General features: G+C 41.0%; 1 protein-coding gene across 1 annotated transcript; it reads left to right on the forward strand.

The window, feature by feature from the left end:
- The first annotated feature begins 686 nt into the window (after window positions 1-686).
- On the forward strand, window positions 687-16753 carry thrap3a (thyroid hormone receptor associated protein 3a). Its single transcript, XM_069703825.1, has 11 exons — window positions 687-865; window positions 6604-6748; window positions 9671-10615; window positions 10939-11628; window positions 11731-11903; window positions 12361-12472; window positions 12783-12867; window positions 14285-14466; window positions 14589-14772; window positions 14887-15030; window positions 15165-16753. Exons 2-11 carry the CDS (start codon window positions 6627-6629, stop codon window positions 15384-15386), a joined length of 2859 nt encoding a protein of 952 aa, XP_069559926.1. The 5' UTR covers window positions 687-865; window positions 6604-6626; the 3' UTR covers window positions 15387-16753.
- The last annotated feature ends 1163 nt before the right edge of the window (window positions 16754-17916 follow it).

The raw sequence follows: 17916 nt of genomic DNA on the forward strand, positions 1-17916 counted from the left end.
GTCAACGTTAAAAGTGTTTGCACTGGTGTAGGACTACATTATAGTGAAAGGTGCTCCTAACTTTTTGTCCTCCCTTTTTACATGTAAGGGATACGAATTTTAGGAACAACATAGTAAAACATTACCACTACGCCCACAAGTGCAAAAATAATTCCCAACGTAGTGACAATGTTTATAAACTGAACATTATAGGCATCTATACAAATTATGGCAGATCATTTGAATTTAACTGCAGTGGACTGTTGCAGGCGTATAGTGGTGCATAAGTGGCACATTAACATACAGAGTTAATGTACTGTCAACTAATAGCTGGTGACAAACAGAAAAGAGCAAGGAGCCTAATGATAAATACTTGTAATAATAGTAATATGTCCTCAATACAACAATAATAAATCAAACATCCTTGTTCAGGACTCAGTAGCTTTTACCCGTAGAAATATAGTCACTACAGTGAGCTGTGATCTGGGGATTATTAGGCTCCCAATACATGATGTTAATAAAAGGCTGCAGACCCATTTATCCTATTGTATTTCTAATCCACAGTTTACAACACTGCGATGTAACGAAAGTGTTTTGACCGACGGCGGTAAAGGCGGAAGGAAACATGAACCCCTGAGCGGCACAGAGCTGCTGCCACACCCCCCCCTCTCTCTCTCTGAACACCGCAGACTTCAGCCGAGACACACACACACACACACACACACACACAAACACACACTCTCACACACACACACACACACACACAGGTCTGACACAACAGCGCAGACACACAGAAGACCAGGGAGAAATTGTCTTTTACTTTTCTCTCCATTAAACCGTGGTGCCTGAATGTGACGCGACGACAACTGAAGGACAACGCCGACCGGTAAGCGTTTTTTTTTTTTTTTTTTATCCTGTGTGTCACTATTTCGGCGCAACATTTATGTAGAAAATGAAAATGAAAGTTTTAGTAATAATATATTTTCTGTGGCAGTAACATGAAATACAAGACGTACAGTCGGTAAAGTGAAATTGCTCAGCACCGGGATCATTCGCGGTAAAAAAAAAAAAAAAAAAAAAAAAAAGTCCATTTCTGCGCACAAATACCGACCATTACGGCTTTTTTTTGTTTTGTTTTGTTGTTTAATCATCCCATCAAAGGGAGCCATAGTTGTCAATTCACCAGATGTGATGTTAAGTGTCTCTTTGGTAGACTTACTATTTTCTTGACGCTTGGTTCGATGCATCGTTACGCATGATGCCTATGAAGAGACGCCAAAGGAGATGCACTGTGCATCCCATCCAGCACATGACTCACTTGCTTGCCTATGCTGTCTTTTTTTTTTTTTTTAAGTAGTCTGCCTCTCAACATGCCACTTGACTGAGTAAAGTGAAAATGCCAGTGTGATGCAGTCAACATTGTTTAATGGTTAGTAATGTTCTAAAGTGCATCTCCAGACCACCGGAGGATTTAATGGGGACTTCAGTAAAAATGAGCCCCTCGTTCTAACTAGTTGTGTGACTGCTGTTTTTAGCGGTTAGGTCGGTGAAAGAATGACTGGTGTGATTGCACGTTTCACCAAGTTGTCCCTCCACCTACAGTAAACAGCTACAATCAAGCCTGCCAAGTCATATATATAGCAACACAAAATTGTGTCTCTCATTGTCTCTGTAAATGCTCATCTGTTTGGGTTTTCTGGTCCAATGTGAATCTATTTATGGGGATCCAAAAAAAACAACAACAACCTTGTTCTGCATGTATCCTGCAGCTGCAGGATCCTGGTTGAGGCTGATCCTCTTTAGCAAATACAGGCTGCACTATAAGCACACGCACAACATGTGGCCATGTCCAACTGTATTGGCAGAAGCACTACAAAAACAAAAGTTTTCTTTTCACTTTGGTTTGGGCCATCCGCTCTGTGAATGGACTGAAAGTATAATTACCTATAACAGGGGCTTCTGTGGGGTCCTGTGAATATTCTCACTTTTTCACAAAAGTGCACATTTTCACATCCAACTTTTTACCATTTGGTGTCATAATCCTCACACAATCAAATACAATGTGCCTCTACCGCAGAAGGTATTCCATTTGTGCCACTCATGATTAGCTACATAAACTGTGCCTCTAGTTTTATGCAGAGATTCCAAGCTGCAAGAAAGCAAACGACAACTGAGGGTGTTTTGGAAAATCAATTGGTAAAACTACAAGTCAACATTTGCCGGGCTGTTCCCAAATGACCAAAATAGAGAGGACCTTTAGCAGATGGGTTCCCTCCTCTGTGCAGGAGAGCTCCACAAATGTGGTGATGACAGAGAACTGAGAAGCATGTCGGTGCGAGGATGCCTCTGTGGTGCTGCCATTTTCCATGCAGATGTAGCCTAATATAAATCATAGAAACTACACAGTGGCAGAGTTGTTAGTCTACAACCTGCTGATGGTCGTAACAATATACCTGGGTGGTTAATAGCCCCACAGATATTTACATAAACAGGTTGCCTGGCGAAGAAGAGGGGGACACTGAGGTAGCATAAAGTTAGCTGCAGCTTGTGGTGCACTGTAAACCCGGGTAAGTTGATTTTAGTTCATCATTATTTTGAGGTAACGCCTTGCCTCAAAATAATGATTAAATGATTTAAGTGAATGAATAAGTGAATGAACTAACTACTTGTCAAAGTAGAACCAACTTCAGGAGAGAGTATCTTGAGTACGATGCAGAAACACAAAGCAAACTTTGTAAAAACAAGAAAAAGGCGCGACGTCCGTTCATCAAAGATACCCTGACAAGTCTTAAGACGATTAGCCGATCAGATTCTGACACCTTGCTGCATTGCGGTTCAGGCAAAAAAACAACAACAACAACTTATGTTTTAAGTTTATTCAACTTAAAATTTGTAGTTCACCCATTTCTTTGGCAAAAGAAAGATTTTTTTTAGGCTACCTTTTAAAACTACCAGTTTACCCAGTGATCACCTCAAAATAGTACAATTTACTTAGACTGTTTAAGCGAGGCAACAAAACTACTTCTTTTTTTTTTTTTTTTTTTTAAACAAAAATGTACCTAAATCATTTAAGCAGAAAGAAGTTCCGGCTTAGCAGTGTGACCTTTAAAGCCAATTTGAATGTTGTTGTCATCTGTTCATGCCGGTCATTAACAAAGACTAACGTTGCAGTTAATGTTTGTGTGAAGTCAGCCTGTTGCAGCAACTCCCCCTGAGAGCCCCCCTGCTGTAGCGAAGAAATTTCCCCTCGGGGATTAATAAAGTGAAATTAAAAAAAACAGTCATCATTTGTTTTTCTAGCAGCTACTGTTGCTCCCTGAAGACAAAAGAAAGTGTCACCGAAAACTCATTCAGACAACAGCTACTCAGAAGTGTTTTTTTTATTATTTTTTTTAAAATAACACACAAAGGAAGCTCAAAGCTTTATCTCGTCTTGAACAATGCCATCGGCTTCCTCTCCATGCATGTGAAAAGTTTCTTGAGGGAACACCAGGAGGGGCTGCCACATTTCAATAACCAAACATTGTACCAATGACAGTTGCTGGGGCTTCTCTGTAATGGCGAGCGGGGTGTCTCGGGGGCACATATAGATAGCAAATGTGTTTCCAGCTGCTACTGTGGTATCCTGGTCTTAATGATAGGGCGGCTGATTGAGTGGAGTGTTTCTCTTTGAGCGGTGTATCGAGTTGCCGGCCCATTGTTGATCAGAGCTACTTTTGCCATTACATGAAATAAACAGCTGATGAGGATTACACAGCTGTCGCTCTCCACTCGAAGCAGAGTCTTAATCGTGTGTGTGTGTGTGTGTGTGTGTGTGTGTGTGTGTGTGTGTGTGTGCGTGTGTGTAGGCTCCTGCTGTCTGAGACCAATTATCACTTTGATTCCATTTTAGTTTCAAAACATCTATTCCGCATTTAACTTCTGTACTTTGAGACCATTATTTTTCTACCAGCCGTGTTGTAGACCTGATTTTCCAATTTACTGCGCCGTTTCAGTTTATATTTTGATGTTCCTGTTTTGTTTTGTTTGTTAAAAGGTCACCAAAGTTGCCCAAAGTACTCAGAGACAACCTCAAGTAAGGGTAATGTATCTCTGATTAAATATACTAAGAACCAGTGTGCTCCGGTTTGTTGTCGTTCTATTTAGCCTCAACTCAGTGACAAGGACACCCAGTAATAACACAATGAAAGAAAAAACCTCTGAAATTTAATTTGAAAACAGGAAACACGCCGCGCTTTTGTGACTCCGTTGTCAGGGTACAGTGATTAATATCCCCGTCATTTCAGTGGTCGGCAGTTCAGGATACAGTAAATGTGAGAAAGCAGACTCAACTAAAAGTCTTCGCGGGCCGAGTAAGACACGAGCTTTTGCATTTGCGTGCATGTGTGTCAGTGAGTATATTGGCGTGTGGCAATCTAGTAGCGAGTGATTACAGACCGAGCTTGCCACAGCCTTTCTGAGGGGCAGAAATCTCGGTGATTGGGCTGCAGACCACACAGTGTGGCGCGAAGGCAGCTGCAGCTGGTTATCAGTCGTGAGCTCAGAGTGAAGCTATCGAAACGGATCCCACCGTTTGATTCCGCCAAATAAACAGGCGAAGACAGTCGTTTGCTTGCACACTGTATGCTCCTAATGTGCAGACGTACCGCTAACATGATGTTCTGGTGTGTTAATAAAGCAGCCATAATGCAGTAGTTAGTTTGGCTGGGAAGCCTGGCTTTGTGTAGCCGTTTTGTGTAGCGTTTCCTCTGACATCCCATTCGACGGTTTCAAGAACACTATTTTCAGCCATATGAAAATGTCTGAAACACAGATGTGTTTGCTTTAAACATCTTATTACAGCTATTACAACAAACTCAAAATAATCCTCTACAATTAAAGTTTTCCCCCCAGAGCTGCCTACAGGACCAACATCTTTCGATACACTGAGCCAAAATTAGGAGGGCTGTCAGAATTTATTGATGTTACTGTTTAGTTGCCACATGCTGGAGAAGGGGGCACATCTGAATGCCATTGAATGTGCACAGTAAGCAAAGCTGACAGTCTGTTGAGGCTGGACCTTCAGGAAATTATTCTCTTAAAGCCAAAAACAACAAGCTGCCAGGAATGAGGAGAGTGGGAAGTTCATAAAGCACGAGGAGCAGGCGGGGGAAGATGGATCTATTTCAATGCTCTCCAAAATAGTAGCAAGGATGCACACTGGGACCACCATGTGATAGCGTGCGCTGCTTTTGAAATCCCTGTCATGTGTAGTCGGCAATTTCCTCCCTCCAAAGTCCCTGAAGAGGACTCTCATAATGAAAGATCAATTATTTGATCCCGGGCTTTTACTGTATGAGGATCATATGTCACAGATAATGCCTTGTGGACCTGGGAAGGAACTACACCCCCTTACTATAGAGCAGTACGAGTATAATTCAGGGAGTCTACAAGTGAAGCCCTGGAAGAGTTGAAAAGAAACATCCTTTGAAGTTAAAAGTATACTGAGGTCGGCGTGCACTGAGCTGCGCACACAGAACTCGGGTCAGGGACATAGTGAAATAATCAATTACCTATTTCCCCTTCAATCTAGTGGGGTGACATTAAGTTTTAATATTTAACTTTGGATAAGTTGGATTCGAGTTTAACAGTAACCAGAATCAGGAACACAAGGCAAAAAAAAACATGCAAAGGCTAGAAAAGTCCAGTCTTATATTGTCTGTAAATACTCCTGCGTGTGTTTACAATGATGTAAAAATGCATTTTGAAGTTTAACACTTTCCATATAGTTTTCATAACTTCAAAACAGTCACTTCAGTTGTTTGTGTGAAACATTTTAGCACATGACTTCACATTTACACGTTTCATTTGTTACACTCAACTGCCGCTAAACAAGTTCACACTTTTCTCATAAATATTAAATATACAGAGTATATGAAGTTGTCAGTGGTGAGGGTTTGAGAATACTTTTTTATATGTCAGTTGATCATTTAGGGATAACTTAAGACTGACTTAAGGGTACTGGACATGTTGGCTTTATTCCACCTTATTAAAAAAAAAAACTCTTGTCTTTTTGTGGAAACGGTGAACTAAGAACAAACATTTCCATCACTAGTTTTATGTTAATTAGACAGAAAAGTCCTCTGTTGTGGAGGAAATACAAAAACTATAGTGCATCATACAGATATGTGTATTTTCGTATTATTATATATTGTTTTGTAGTGGGCTCAAAAGATAGTCAGATGACTGACAGAAGACAGCCCTTTATGCAAATGACCAGTGACTAAATAAAACTGCTTCTGTTTGGATGCCCTACACTCCTACAGATTGCCTCCTTCCTTTTTCACAGCTGTTCTGTTTCTTCACACAGCTTTGTCAGGAAAGCTGCTTTTGAAATGCATCCCGGGTAGTTCTTTGTCAGATATCTTGTTTCAAGGATATTTAACTCTTGCCTTTCTTAAAAATTAGTTTTTCTTCTACGCCTTTTTATTTCAACTGCTCTCTTAGATGAATACAATCAATTCTATGGTGGCAGCGCCTTGAAAAGGTGATTGGATTAACTTTTTTCTTTTAGCACGTGTACTGCTAGCTCTGACATCATTTTCTTGTATCCTAACCCGATTGTACGACGCTTTTGTGTGACAGTTCGAGGTGGGCTGAGTGCAGTGATGTCCAGGTCCACAAAGTCAGCCTCTAGATCTCGGAGCCGATCAAGGTTCAGGTCAAGATCCCGTTCCACCTCCCGCTCTAGAAGTCGCTCCAGGTCCCGGTCGAGGAAGCACCGCTACAGGTACGAACAATCCTCCTTTCTTTGGCTGTATACTGTGTATTTGTGGTCAAGATCAGCTGCATTTATTGTTGAAGATGCTCCCTGGCTGCCAAATCTGACTTACTAAAATAAAGTTTAAAAACGGATTCTTGAAAAAAAGTATCATACGGCTACATGCGAGTGAAGAATGCCGTAATTCACAAAATGCTTCCCAAGTATGAATGAGTTTGTTGTCATGAGGAAAAGATAAGCTCGTAGCAAGTGCCTCGTTATGCACAGACGTCAACATCGATCGTCCCATAATGTAATACCCCTTTTTACTCAATTCTATGTTGTAAATCTTTACTTGTCCAAAAGGATTGGGAATTTAAGGTGAATAACGATTTGACATGTAAAAAAAAAAAAAAATATATATATATATAGGCAATGTCAACAAGTACTTCCCTGCTCTGTTATAACCAGCTTTTCCCGTATGCCATATATCTGTTGATCGTCCTATGCAAAGCCTCGTCTTGTCCTGGACTTTGTAAATTTGGTTCTCATGAATAGACAAAGCTGAATTTGGCTTCTGTATCCAAAGGAAATTGATGTTTGAGAAAGAGTTCAGCTGTCGGTTTCGGAAATCTGGTTAAGTTAGGCTGGGTTATTATTATTATTGTGCGGTTCTCATTACATAGGAAAATATTTGCATATCAGTTAATCTCAGTGCAAATATTTGAATCTGGCCTTTAATCAAGAAGGCAGTGTTTGCTGTTTGTTGTTATGGCTGTCGAAACCCCCTGGCTGAGGGGTTATCTGCGAACTGCAATATGCATTTGGGAAAAAAGAAAAAAGAAAAAAAGAAATCTGATAGCTTTGCTGTTTCTGGCACAATGACTGTGGCACTGCAATAAAATGGCATCACTTCCTGGCAATGTTGCAGTTTGTATTAGAATAAGCATAAAGAGGAGACACGTCATGTAAACCAGAATCTCATGGTTTACTCTTCCTGAATCCACCTTGCACATGTGCAAATGTTCTATGCATGCTGGAACTGGAGAAGCATGGATGCACACATTTGCATGATGTACACGTAAATAGATATTCGCATACAAAGACAGCAGGAAATGCACACATGAACGCAGAAAATATTTGTTTTCCGACACACCAGTGAGCAAGTCATCCCCAAAAATAATGAGTTTTCTGTTGCCAATATCTTTTTTTGATGTTCAACCATTGTTGCTCTACCACAGTCAGAGATGGAGGTACAACTATAGGCTGCTGGGTTGTGAAAGTCACCTCACTCTCCCACGGTCACTATATCTTGCTTTTACCAGTCTGCAGAGGACGACAGTATTAGCAACACTTAGTTAAGTACTTTCCTCACACTGCAGACCGACAAGCCACAGTGTATCTTGCTGGAGGTCAAGATAATGGTGTCAGGAGAACAATTTGAGTCTAAACAATCTCTTGTTAAAAAAAAAAAAATTAAATAAATAAAAAATCCCTAATCTTGTTGAACAGACCTTGTAATTGGCAAACATAGAGTCAAAGAATTCGAGTAGATTTTTTTCCCCTCCTCTCGTACGGTGCATGTGACTCGCTGCTTCGCCAGAGCTGGCCAGAGGAGATGCAGTGTCTGTAGCTCGCTCTGTGAGTGTGCAGTGCTGCTCGGTGCGCTGCCTTCTTTAATCACTCTGTACTCCAATGAAAAAACACATTAGGTGAGTTATACGTTTTTCTTTGAAGCCTGTTTATGTATCTTTATAACACGTTTGCATGTGCTGCGGTGGTTCTTTGCTCGGTCAGTAAAGATGATTGTTCTGCACTATTTTGTGAGTTTCCTAAAATATAGAAAATTTCAGCAAGGCTTTGTCTTATGTGAAGGTTTTTTTTTTTTTTTTAATGGGAACACTGAGCCGATACTTTTCACTGTAGCCGTATAAAAGTTGCTGAAGATGTAGTTGTAGAATAAATACTCGTACATCACAACTAGTTAGATGTCTGCTCAAAACCTGAAGCATAATCTCAAACATGGCTGTGAAAATTTGGGGACATTGTGTTGAAATGTGGTTCGACTTTAAACGCGCATGCTGGTCTGATTGAATCATTGATTTAAGGAGGAGAAGAACATTGTACATTGTGGTTATAATCTGAAGACGGAGTAAAAAAAGTTCATGCTAAAGTATTGTATGAGGCTATGTGAGGTGCAGCGGAGCCACCATGTGGACTAGTGGGACTCTGCAGCCTGGCTCAGCACTACACTGTGAACCCTCTGCTTACATCCATGCAGTACTCCTTAGTGGGCTTCTCTTGACGTGGAAACACACGTTATGCGTGTTTGGCCGGTTCCAACTGATATATGGCTGCACTTCCGCACATCGCTTTACTTTTAAATATTATGTGTTTGATGGTTTTATGATGTCTTTTCCAGATGTTACACCGATGGTGAACTTGGTTGATGAATGTTTGGAGCCTGTAAAATGGTTTAAGTGGTATAATAAAGAGTTTCTGGTTGTAATCGGTCATCCGACTGTAACATCTTTTCAGCCATCGTGTCATTCGGTGCGCTACACAGTCATTGTGAGACAAAAGTCAAGAGTTTATATGCTAATAAGACTGACCTGCTTATTTTGTATGTCAGTGGGCTAAATAATTAAGTATGCGCCACCTTTGGAGGCAATAGTGAATGTTTTCTGATGAAAATAAAGATAGGGCGATAAATAAGAAAGATGTACACGTGCATCGTTCTGTGTTGTTGAAACTGTATCAGACCTCAACGTGTTGTTGGTTAGTGTTTGTGGTAGTTGCGTAGCATTACATAACATTGCTCTGTATTTTCTATTTTTGCGGCCAGAAACCAATAAAAAAAATTATTTCTGACCTACATTTACCTCTTTTTTTCTTTTTTTTTTTTTAAAAGTGAGTTCTTTTTTTTTCCTCCATCATTTTTTTTTTCCCTAGCTCTAGGTCTCGGTCACGGTCACGATCTCATTCTCCATCTCATAACCGGGACAAGAAATATTCAAGGGGATACCAGAACAGCCGGGAGTTCCGGGGCTACCACCGCGGCTTCCGGAGGCCCTACAACTTCAGGGGCCGAGGGCGGGGCTACTTCCCACGAGGGCGCTATCAGCGTGGTGGTCGGGGTGGCGGCTACAACAACAACGGCGGCAACCACCACCACAACAACAACAACAACAACAACAACTATCGCCCTAACTGGAAGAATTACAAGCAGCATCCTCAAAAACAGCAACAACAGCAACAACAGCAGCACCAGCAGCAAAACTATTCACGAGGACGATCGCAATGTTTGCAGAAACGCTCAGGGAGCCCCCCTCACGGTCATTCCCAGCACTCTGACCGATCCTCGTCTCCTTTATCCCGACACTCGCAGCATTCGTCTTCCTCATCGCACTCCTCATCTCCTAAATGCAGGTCAGCCCCGTTGCTGGCTAACCAAAACTCCAAAGATGTGAAAGAGGAGCAGTTGGCTTCCAAGGAGGTCCAAAAGGGAGGAGGGGGAGATGAGGAGCCAGCGGAGCGTGTGGGGTTATTGCCAGGAGATGCTAAAGAAGGAGCAGGAAGTGGGAAAAGTGAGGGGAACTGGCAGGGCTTGACCGACTGCAGCAGCAGCAGCAGCAGCAGCCATAAGAAAAATAGTCCTCTGGCAAGCGCTGCTGTTATTGTTGGTCCGAGCAGCCAAACTACTAACCAGCCAAGTCCCCCTAAAATCACCAATGACAACAGCAATGGCGCCCCCACCAGGCAGATGGTCTGTAGCTCTTCCTCAACAAAGAAACCCTCACATGAAGGTCTAAATCCAATGCTTTCCAGCTTTGACTTCTTCTCCAATGAGGAATACCTGGATGGAGATAAAACGGCAATCTCCATTGCCTTCAGGAAGTAAGCCCAGTTTTACACGTAATCATCACATTGTTTTAGCAACATATAAGATTGATGACTGTTTGGTTAATTTGTCAGGCCACATAATGATTTATCTTGACTTTGCAAATTTTGAGTAAACTGCGGTTCTGATAATAGATTGAAATAACATTTAGAGGGATTCAAAATAAAGCAGCATTCATCATTTGTAGCGCTGATGCTTTTATGTCTTTAATTTAATAGATAAAGCCCTTGTTCAATTCTCATATTTCACTGTTTTCTTCAAGAAATCTGTTGCCATTGGCCAGTTTGATAAAGCTGTTTATCTCTTTTTCATTGCTTAGGTTTTTGGAGGAGCAAAACAAAAAAGGAAAATCATCTTGGGAAAATGGCAAGAACACGGACGCAAATGATGCAGATGTGGAGCACGGGAAAGTAAATGGCAAAGCATCTGCAGTTATCTCTGACTCCGTGTCAAGAAAGTACAACGTGGACACTGATGGTGAAGTGTCTCTGAACAGCTTTTTGAAAGCTTCTCCGTTTCTGTCTGCTGACGGGGAGGAAGAGGATGAGACGATCATCAAGCCTCATTCAAAATCCCTTCAAAGAGACTTGCATAATGGAGACGAGTCCTCTAAGCCAAAGAGCAAGGTCACTCGCTCAGCCCGAGAACTGTTTGAGGATTGCCTCGGCAAATGGCAGAATGCAGCCTACCCGCAATTTGCTAATAGTGACCTCGACGCCATGGCAGAGGAGATATATCTCAGTGGAAAGCAGGATAAAGCAGCGGCCATCGCTGCTGCCCTCGCCAAGAGGGAGTTAACAGGGAAATTTGAAGAACTGACCCCTGACATGAGTTGCAAAGCCAGGAAGATGGCCAAATCTCCTCCGATCCCATCTCCTCCCCCACTAAGGAGGAACTCTGACAGAGAGATGCTTATGGTGAGAGGAGAGGACTCGCCTCTCATGTCCTTGAGAAACCACGGGGCTAAATTTAATGTGAGAATGAATTTCCTTGGAGATAGCCTGATGAGGTGAGCATCGTTTAGTGGTGTTAGGTGTTACTTGTTTGAATTTTAGTCTATTTTCTATTAAGAGCAAAAGACCAAAGATTTTCTTTTTTTTTGTCATTTCAGCTCTTCAGATATTTTAGCAGAGGAGCGACAGTTGTCTCAGGACCTTGTGCAGTCCTCAAAAAAGGATCAGGGGTTTCGCTCCATCTTTCAGCATGTTCAGGCTTCTCCGTTACAGAGGAGTCCCTCTGAGCTGTTTGCTCAACACATTGTCACCATTGTTCACCACATCAAAGGTGAGTTATCTGCCTCTAAGCCACGCCTTGCCATTCGATTCCCAACTCACAATAATCTGTGACAAGTTTTGCAGTAACGATACGAGTCACCTGTTTTTCAGAATCACACACTATCTTGCATTTACTTTGACCATTAATGTGACTCAAAGTATGCTCAAGTTAACTGTCATTAGCAAACTGCTTCACAAGTACATTTTGTTCTGGAAAAAAAAATCCATATTATGTAGGCAAAACAGTAGGTTTGGCAAACATAGAATAGAAACAATACAAGACACACATAAGTACATTTGTCAAATCAGGCTTCCTCATCGCTATGACACAAAACTCATATTCAACTCTAATATTGCCCCGAAGCACTCCTGTTCATTGTGATTTGCAGCATTATCTACAACGTCCTAATTATAACAAATCTAGATGCAACCATTGCCTTCATTTTTTCTTCCATCTACTCTCACAGCTCAGCACTTTCCGTCTTCTGGCCTGACTCTAAACGAGCGATTCACCTTGTACCAAAGACAAGCTGCAGAGAAGGAAATGATGAAGCCAAGAAAAAGCCCAGAGATACACAGGTAGAGTCGCCTATTGAGTGACCCTCTCACCTTCAGTGTGCTGTGGCTTCACCTCCTCTTTTAACAGCTTTCAGGTATTTCTCTCATCTTTCCTACCTGATAAATCAACAGACTATCTTGGCTTATTTGTTCTCATGCTTGGTGGAGGTCAGTTTTATTTTCACAGCAGTTGTTTTCTTTTTTTTCTGTTTTATGTTGCCTTTCTGGTTCAATGTAGCTCACAGTCTGTTTGTTTGTTGTGGCACCTGTACTGTGGTTCATATCCTGTCCCAATTTTCTGGCCTAAACTGTGTTTTTTTTTCCCTCACAGGCGAATTGATGTTTCACCAAGTGCTTTTAAGAAACACTCGCAACTTTTTGAGGCGATGAAAAGCTCAGAGGATGGCACTTACAAGGTGACTGAACATTTTGCAGTATGACGTATGTTGGAAAGACAAACAACAGCAAACAAGTGAGCAAGCCAGATGCCTTTAGACTACACTCTCCTGAAGCCTGTGGCTTTCCTTGAAGGGAGATGCTCCAAGTCCAAGAAAGGCAAAATAAGGCACTTTGACTTTGATGTTTGTTATGTCGCCTCACATGGTGAATTGGTTGTATTGTGGGCACAAGCCTGACCAAGGCTAATGAATCAAATAAGGTCAGAAATGGAAGCCTCTGTGCCAAAGCTGTTCAAAGGACTCTAAGCAATCGTCTTCGTAAGTATTTCTTAAAGAAATTACGGAACGGAAATAACCAACAGCAAGCACCTCATGCACCTGTGCTTCTATTTAAATGCTTAACATTTTAAGAGATAATATTTCCTTATTGATGCGCATGGACACAACAGGTCAATCTGTAAATGTCAGGAGAAAATACTACTAAGAACCAAGTAAACTTAAGGTAGCATGAACAATCATATCTCATTGTTCTACACTGTTGAAGAGCCATACTCGTTTTGCATGCCACAACCAAGTTCCTATGAAGTACATTGGTGTATTACCAAGTTAATTCCCAATATCTCAAAGTCTTTAGATTGGTTTCCATGGAGATTAGCTCAATGCAGCTATTGGAGCCAGTTCATGGTGTCAGTATGGTATGATAATCAACATACAATGACTAGTTTGAAATAGAAAAGTCATCGCAGTGAACATTCAGCAACTGTTCTGAAACCACCTGGTGTGTTTTGAATAACCTAAACGCACCTCGTTGCTGAAGCTCAGCCATTTAAAATGTGGAAATGAGATGCCGGAACTATTGTGAAGCGTGGAAGGCAAACAAGCAAGGAAGGATGATGGGAAATAAGTTGGTGCCGTTTGTTGCTGTTGAATGGACTGAGTGGATTCCTCATGAATGTTGGCATGTCCCACTAGCACTTGAATGCACCACTGAGAAGGTCTTCAAAACACACCGTTCTGACATTTCACCATGCAATGACATAACTTTGCCATAAGAAAAAGCTGACTTAATGTTGACTGTGATGGACTGCGTTGCTAACATCTTTTCAAGTTGATTTTCATACCATATTTAAAAAGCTGCTTTGAGGATGCAAAAAAAAAAAAAAATCCTTTTGAAACACAGGCTTTGGAGAATGATTCCAATTTCTTCTAATAAGTATGTAAAACTGCTGGTTTGGCTGTTTAAGTACACTGGAAAATTCCCTCCAGATTGGCTTGGTTTATTCATGCCAGCTGGCTGCCACCCAGGTCTTTTCCCCACTTTTCCCAAGGACATCACCATTTAATTTATAAACCAGCTTGGCTGAGCAGACTGATAGCATCTACATGCTAATCCAAAGTCTGTCCACGACATTGTGTTCTGTTTTGATTTGCTCAGGACGGCGGAGAAAAAATGAAGGGTGACCCAATGGACCTTCGTTTGGATATTGAGCGCCGCAAAAAATATTCCACCCATGAAAGAGATTATAATCAGGATCGGGGAAGAGATATGGGAGATTCCCCAGATTCTTGTAGAGAGAGATCTGTGGAAAAGTCCTCCAAACACCGCAAGAAATCAAAGTATGTGCAACTGTCTGGTCTTTATTGTTCATCTCCTAATATGTTGAATGATTCTGTTCATATACGATGCACTATAAACAGCTGGAAATGGAGGAATTTGCATGTACCATTTCCTTTTTCAGGAAAAGTAAGAAGAAGCGTTCTCGCTCCAGTTCATCGTCATCTTCTTCATCTTCTAAGTCTCAAAAAGACGAAGGTTTACCTCATGAAAAATCGGATTCAAAAGATGAAGGTTTCAACAGGGCACAGCTGGGTCAAAAGGAGTCACCAGGATCAGCTGAAAGAGGACGGCCTTGTGAAGGATTTGTAAGTTTAATAAAAGAGCAGAGTTTGGAGCAATGGGAGTCTTTGACTTGCACAGTTTGTTCTGTCAGGGATTTTTGCTCCTTTTCAATTCCTTGTCTTTTTCTCTAATTATAGCAAGTGAGAATTCGTGGAAGGGGCTGGAACAGAGGCAATAATCAGGGAAACGGTTCACACTGTAATCCTGTGAACGTGGCAGTGCACCTAAAAAGTGACGACTGGGACCCAGAATATACTCCAAAGAGCAAAAAATACTACTTGGTAGGATTGATTTCTTTCCTCATTTATAGTTTGATTTTATCACCCACCTGCTGTCATGTGGTACCACATTTCCAACTACACATTAGATTTTGTTTGCTTGACACATCTTCATCGCTTGTTCTTAAAATTTTCAGCACGACGACAGAGAATTGAAGTCAGAGGGCAAGTGGATGGACGGCCGAGGGCGAGGACGGGGAAGCTTCCCACGTGGAAGGGCACGATTCATCATCCGCAAAGCCACCGGGGGCTCCGATACCAAATGGGCCCTCGATAAGTTCCACGCCAACGGCAGCGCGCAGGACAAAGAGGCAGAACAGGACCATAAAGGGGCAGAAATGGACGGAGACAATACTTGAGCGGTGAAGCAGTCTGCTGAAAATCTTAACTGTCTTCTGTGTCGTTATGTGATCTGACTGATTTTTATCCACCACAATGGACCGTAAATGCAGATTTATATGTTTTAAGTCTCGGCTACTGCTATGAAAACTTTTGCTTAAATTTCACTTTGACTAGACACAACCGTTTCCTACATCAGGATACAGATTGTGACTAATACAAGCACTGTTTTAGGGTGAATTGGTGTTTCTCATGAAAATTCTATTCAAGTTTTTGTTACCTTTCTTTGCTTTATTTGGTCAAATGAATTTCAGCATTATAATAATATTTACACATTTCTCATGAGGGTGATTAGAAAATAGCTCACTTAAGCTCTTGTATTTTGAATTTGCAAGAGAAAATTACTGCACATTGTTAGTTGAATCAGCTTGTGCCTTACACTTGTGAAAACAAAGAAATGTTTTCGAAATAGACTACAATAAATGATTATGCTGCAAATGCATTAAAATTTATTGTCATTTCCCAACTAAGAGTTAGGAAGATTGTGTGTTGTTTTAAGTCTGTGTCTAGTCTGGGCTAAAATGACAGCAATAAGTACACTGTACTGTTCATGTTGACATAAACACACCACTGTTTTGCCACTCTATAAATGACCCTGATATGAGAATGGGACCAAAATGTACTGGGTCAAAGGTTGTCTGTCATTATATAGCAGCCAACTAATTCTCAACTCTAGCTGGATGCAACCGTCTAAGGCAAACTACCTGTACATTTTACATGCTCGTGAAACATTTTTCTATCAGAGATTTCTATAGTAGCCTTTGCTTGATCTTGGATACCACTTATCAGTGTATACTATTGATAGTGATGATACATTTATTTTCTTCTTCTCCAAAGACATTCATCATAGTTTTGTACCTGGCTGGGCAGGATGTTGATTTTGATTGTGGTGGAGATTTTTATTGCCATAGACTTTGATGTATTTTTCATGGGTGTTTTATCAGCTATGTAAATTGTGTGCGATGTCATGATAAAACTGGTTCAAAATTTGAATTTGTTTCGTCTGTTGTTTGTAAAAACAATGCAAATACAGAGCAGTTTATAGTCTATAGAGTCCTAAAATAAGAATGATTTTTCAGTCAATATTATCACTGTCTTTTTTCTAGTCTTGGATGTCATCTGGCCAACTGCCTGTACAATTTAATAACATATTGTGTGTGCCTTGCTGTGGGTGCACTTGTCTTACTTGTACAATGTAGGCCTGCAGATTGAGATTCATTTGACTGTTTAAAGGTTACTTTCTTAGGGAATATTGCTTTTCTGAAAAATAGTTGTCACTTTTTTTTCCTCAGAGACTGTAAATTAAAGAAACACTGATTACTTTGAATTTTGCCTTTATGTGTCTTTTATTGCAATTTCTTTTAGATGTGAGAGCAATTGAGGTTCATCATTTTAAAACCTTACATTAAACATTGTAGTATCCTCCAACTAACTCTTTACTGACAAGAAAGAAACCTTTGCTCACAGATAGACAGTTACACAGATGGTCACTGAGCATACAGTACCATAAACAGCCTAGTGTACATCGTAAATATACACGTTGAGAACCATAGGACTGGAGTCCAACTCCAACTGCCTCATTTTCCCTCCAAACCACAGCAGCAAATTCATCCATCCATCCATTATCTATACCCACTTTTATCCTGAACAGGGTCATGGGGGGCCTGGAGCCTATCCCAGCTCACATTGGACGAAGGCAGGGTACACCCTGGACAGGTCGCCAGTCCATCACAGGGCCAACACTTCTAGACAGACGGAAACAAAGACCATTCACACCTAAAGGCAATTTGTAGAACCACCAATTAACCCAAGACGCATGTCTTTGGATGGTGGGAGGAAGCCGGAGTACCCGGAGAGAACCCATGCAGGCACAGGAAGAACATGCAAACTCCACACAGAAAGGCCCTGGCCCGGATTCGAACCCGGAACCTTTTTGTTGTGAGGCGACAATGCTAATCATTGTGCCACCCTAGCAAATTCATGTAAATCCATTTTTCAACAAAGGACACAACTTCTACCTGACCAAACAGCAAAACCCATAGGGGACTTTTACCTTGTACACAAATATCTCAGCTGCACAGCAAACAACAACACATTCAGATTTTCAGACAAACACAACAAATAAAGTCCCATTTTGTATTCTACAGTTTTGACTCTTACTTTGAATTCATGTGTATTCGGAAATGGAACAGTTTGTCCTTACAGTGCTATGCAAAGGTTTAGAAGTCAAGTGTGAATGTTTTCAAAAACACCATACATTTTATTTATATATCAATTAACTTCATACAAAGCGCTATGTTTGAGCTCTTTGTCATGCTGCAGAATAAATTTGGGAGCGAGCATATGCCTTCCTGATATTATATCAGATATATATACACAAGTATGGGATAAGAGATCAAAACTTGAAAGGGTTTGAACAGTACTGTATAACTCATACTCATTTTTGTGCTGTAATAGTTAATATACAGTATGTTCTCCAGGAGAAACATT

This window comes from Brachyistius frenatus, unplaced genomic scaffold, assembly GCF_029030835.1.
Source record: "Brachyistius frenatus isolate BFR_SWC_R1_liver_20210118 unplaced genomic scaffold, ASM2903083v1 Contig_48, whole genome shotgun sequence".
NCBI lineage: Eukaryota > Metazoa > Chordata > Actinopteri > Embiotocidae > Brachyistius > Brachyistius frenatus.

Bases quoted from the DNA above. Each gene is read 5' to 3' on its own strand.
- thrap3a (XM_069703825.1), top strand. From the start codon at position 6,627: ATGTCCAGGTCCACAAAGTCAGCCTCTAGATCTCGGAGCCGATCAAGG. The intron at 12,868-14,284 runs GTGACTGAACAT...TGATTTGCTCAG, and splicing joins CAGAGGATGGCACTTACAAG to GACGGCGGAGAAAAAATGAA. The intron at 15,031-15,164 runs GTAGGATTGATT...TAAAATTTTCAG, and splicing joins AGAGCAAAAAATACTACTTG to CACGACGACAGAGAATTGAA.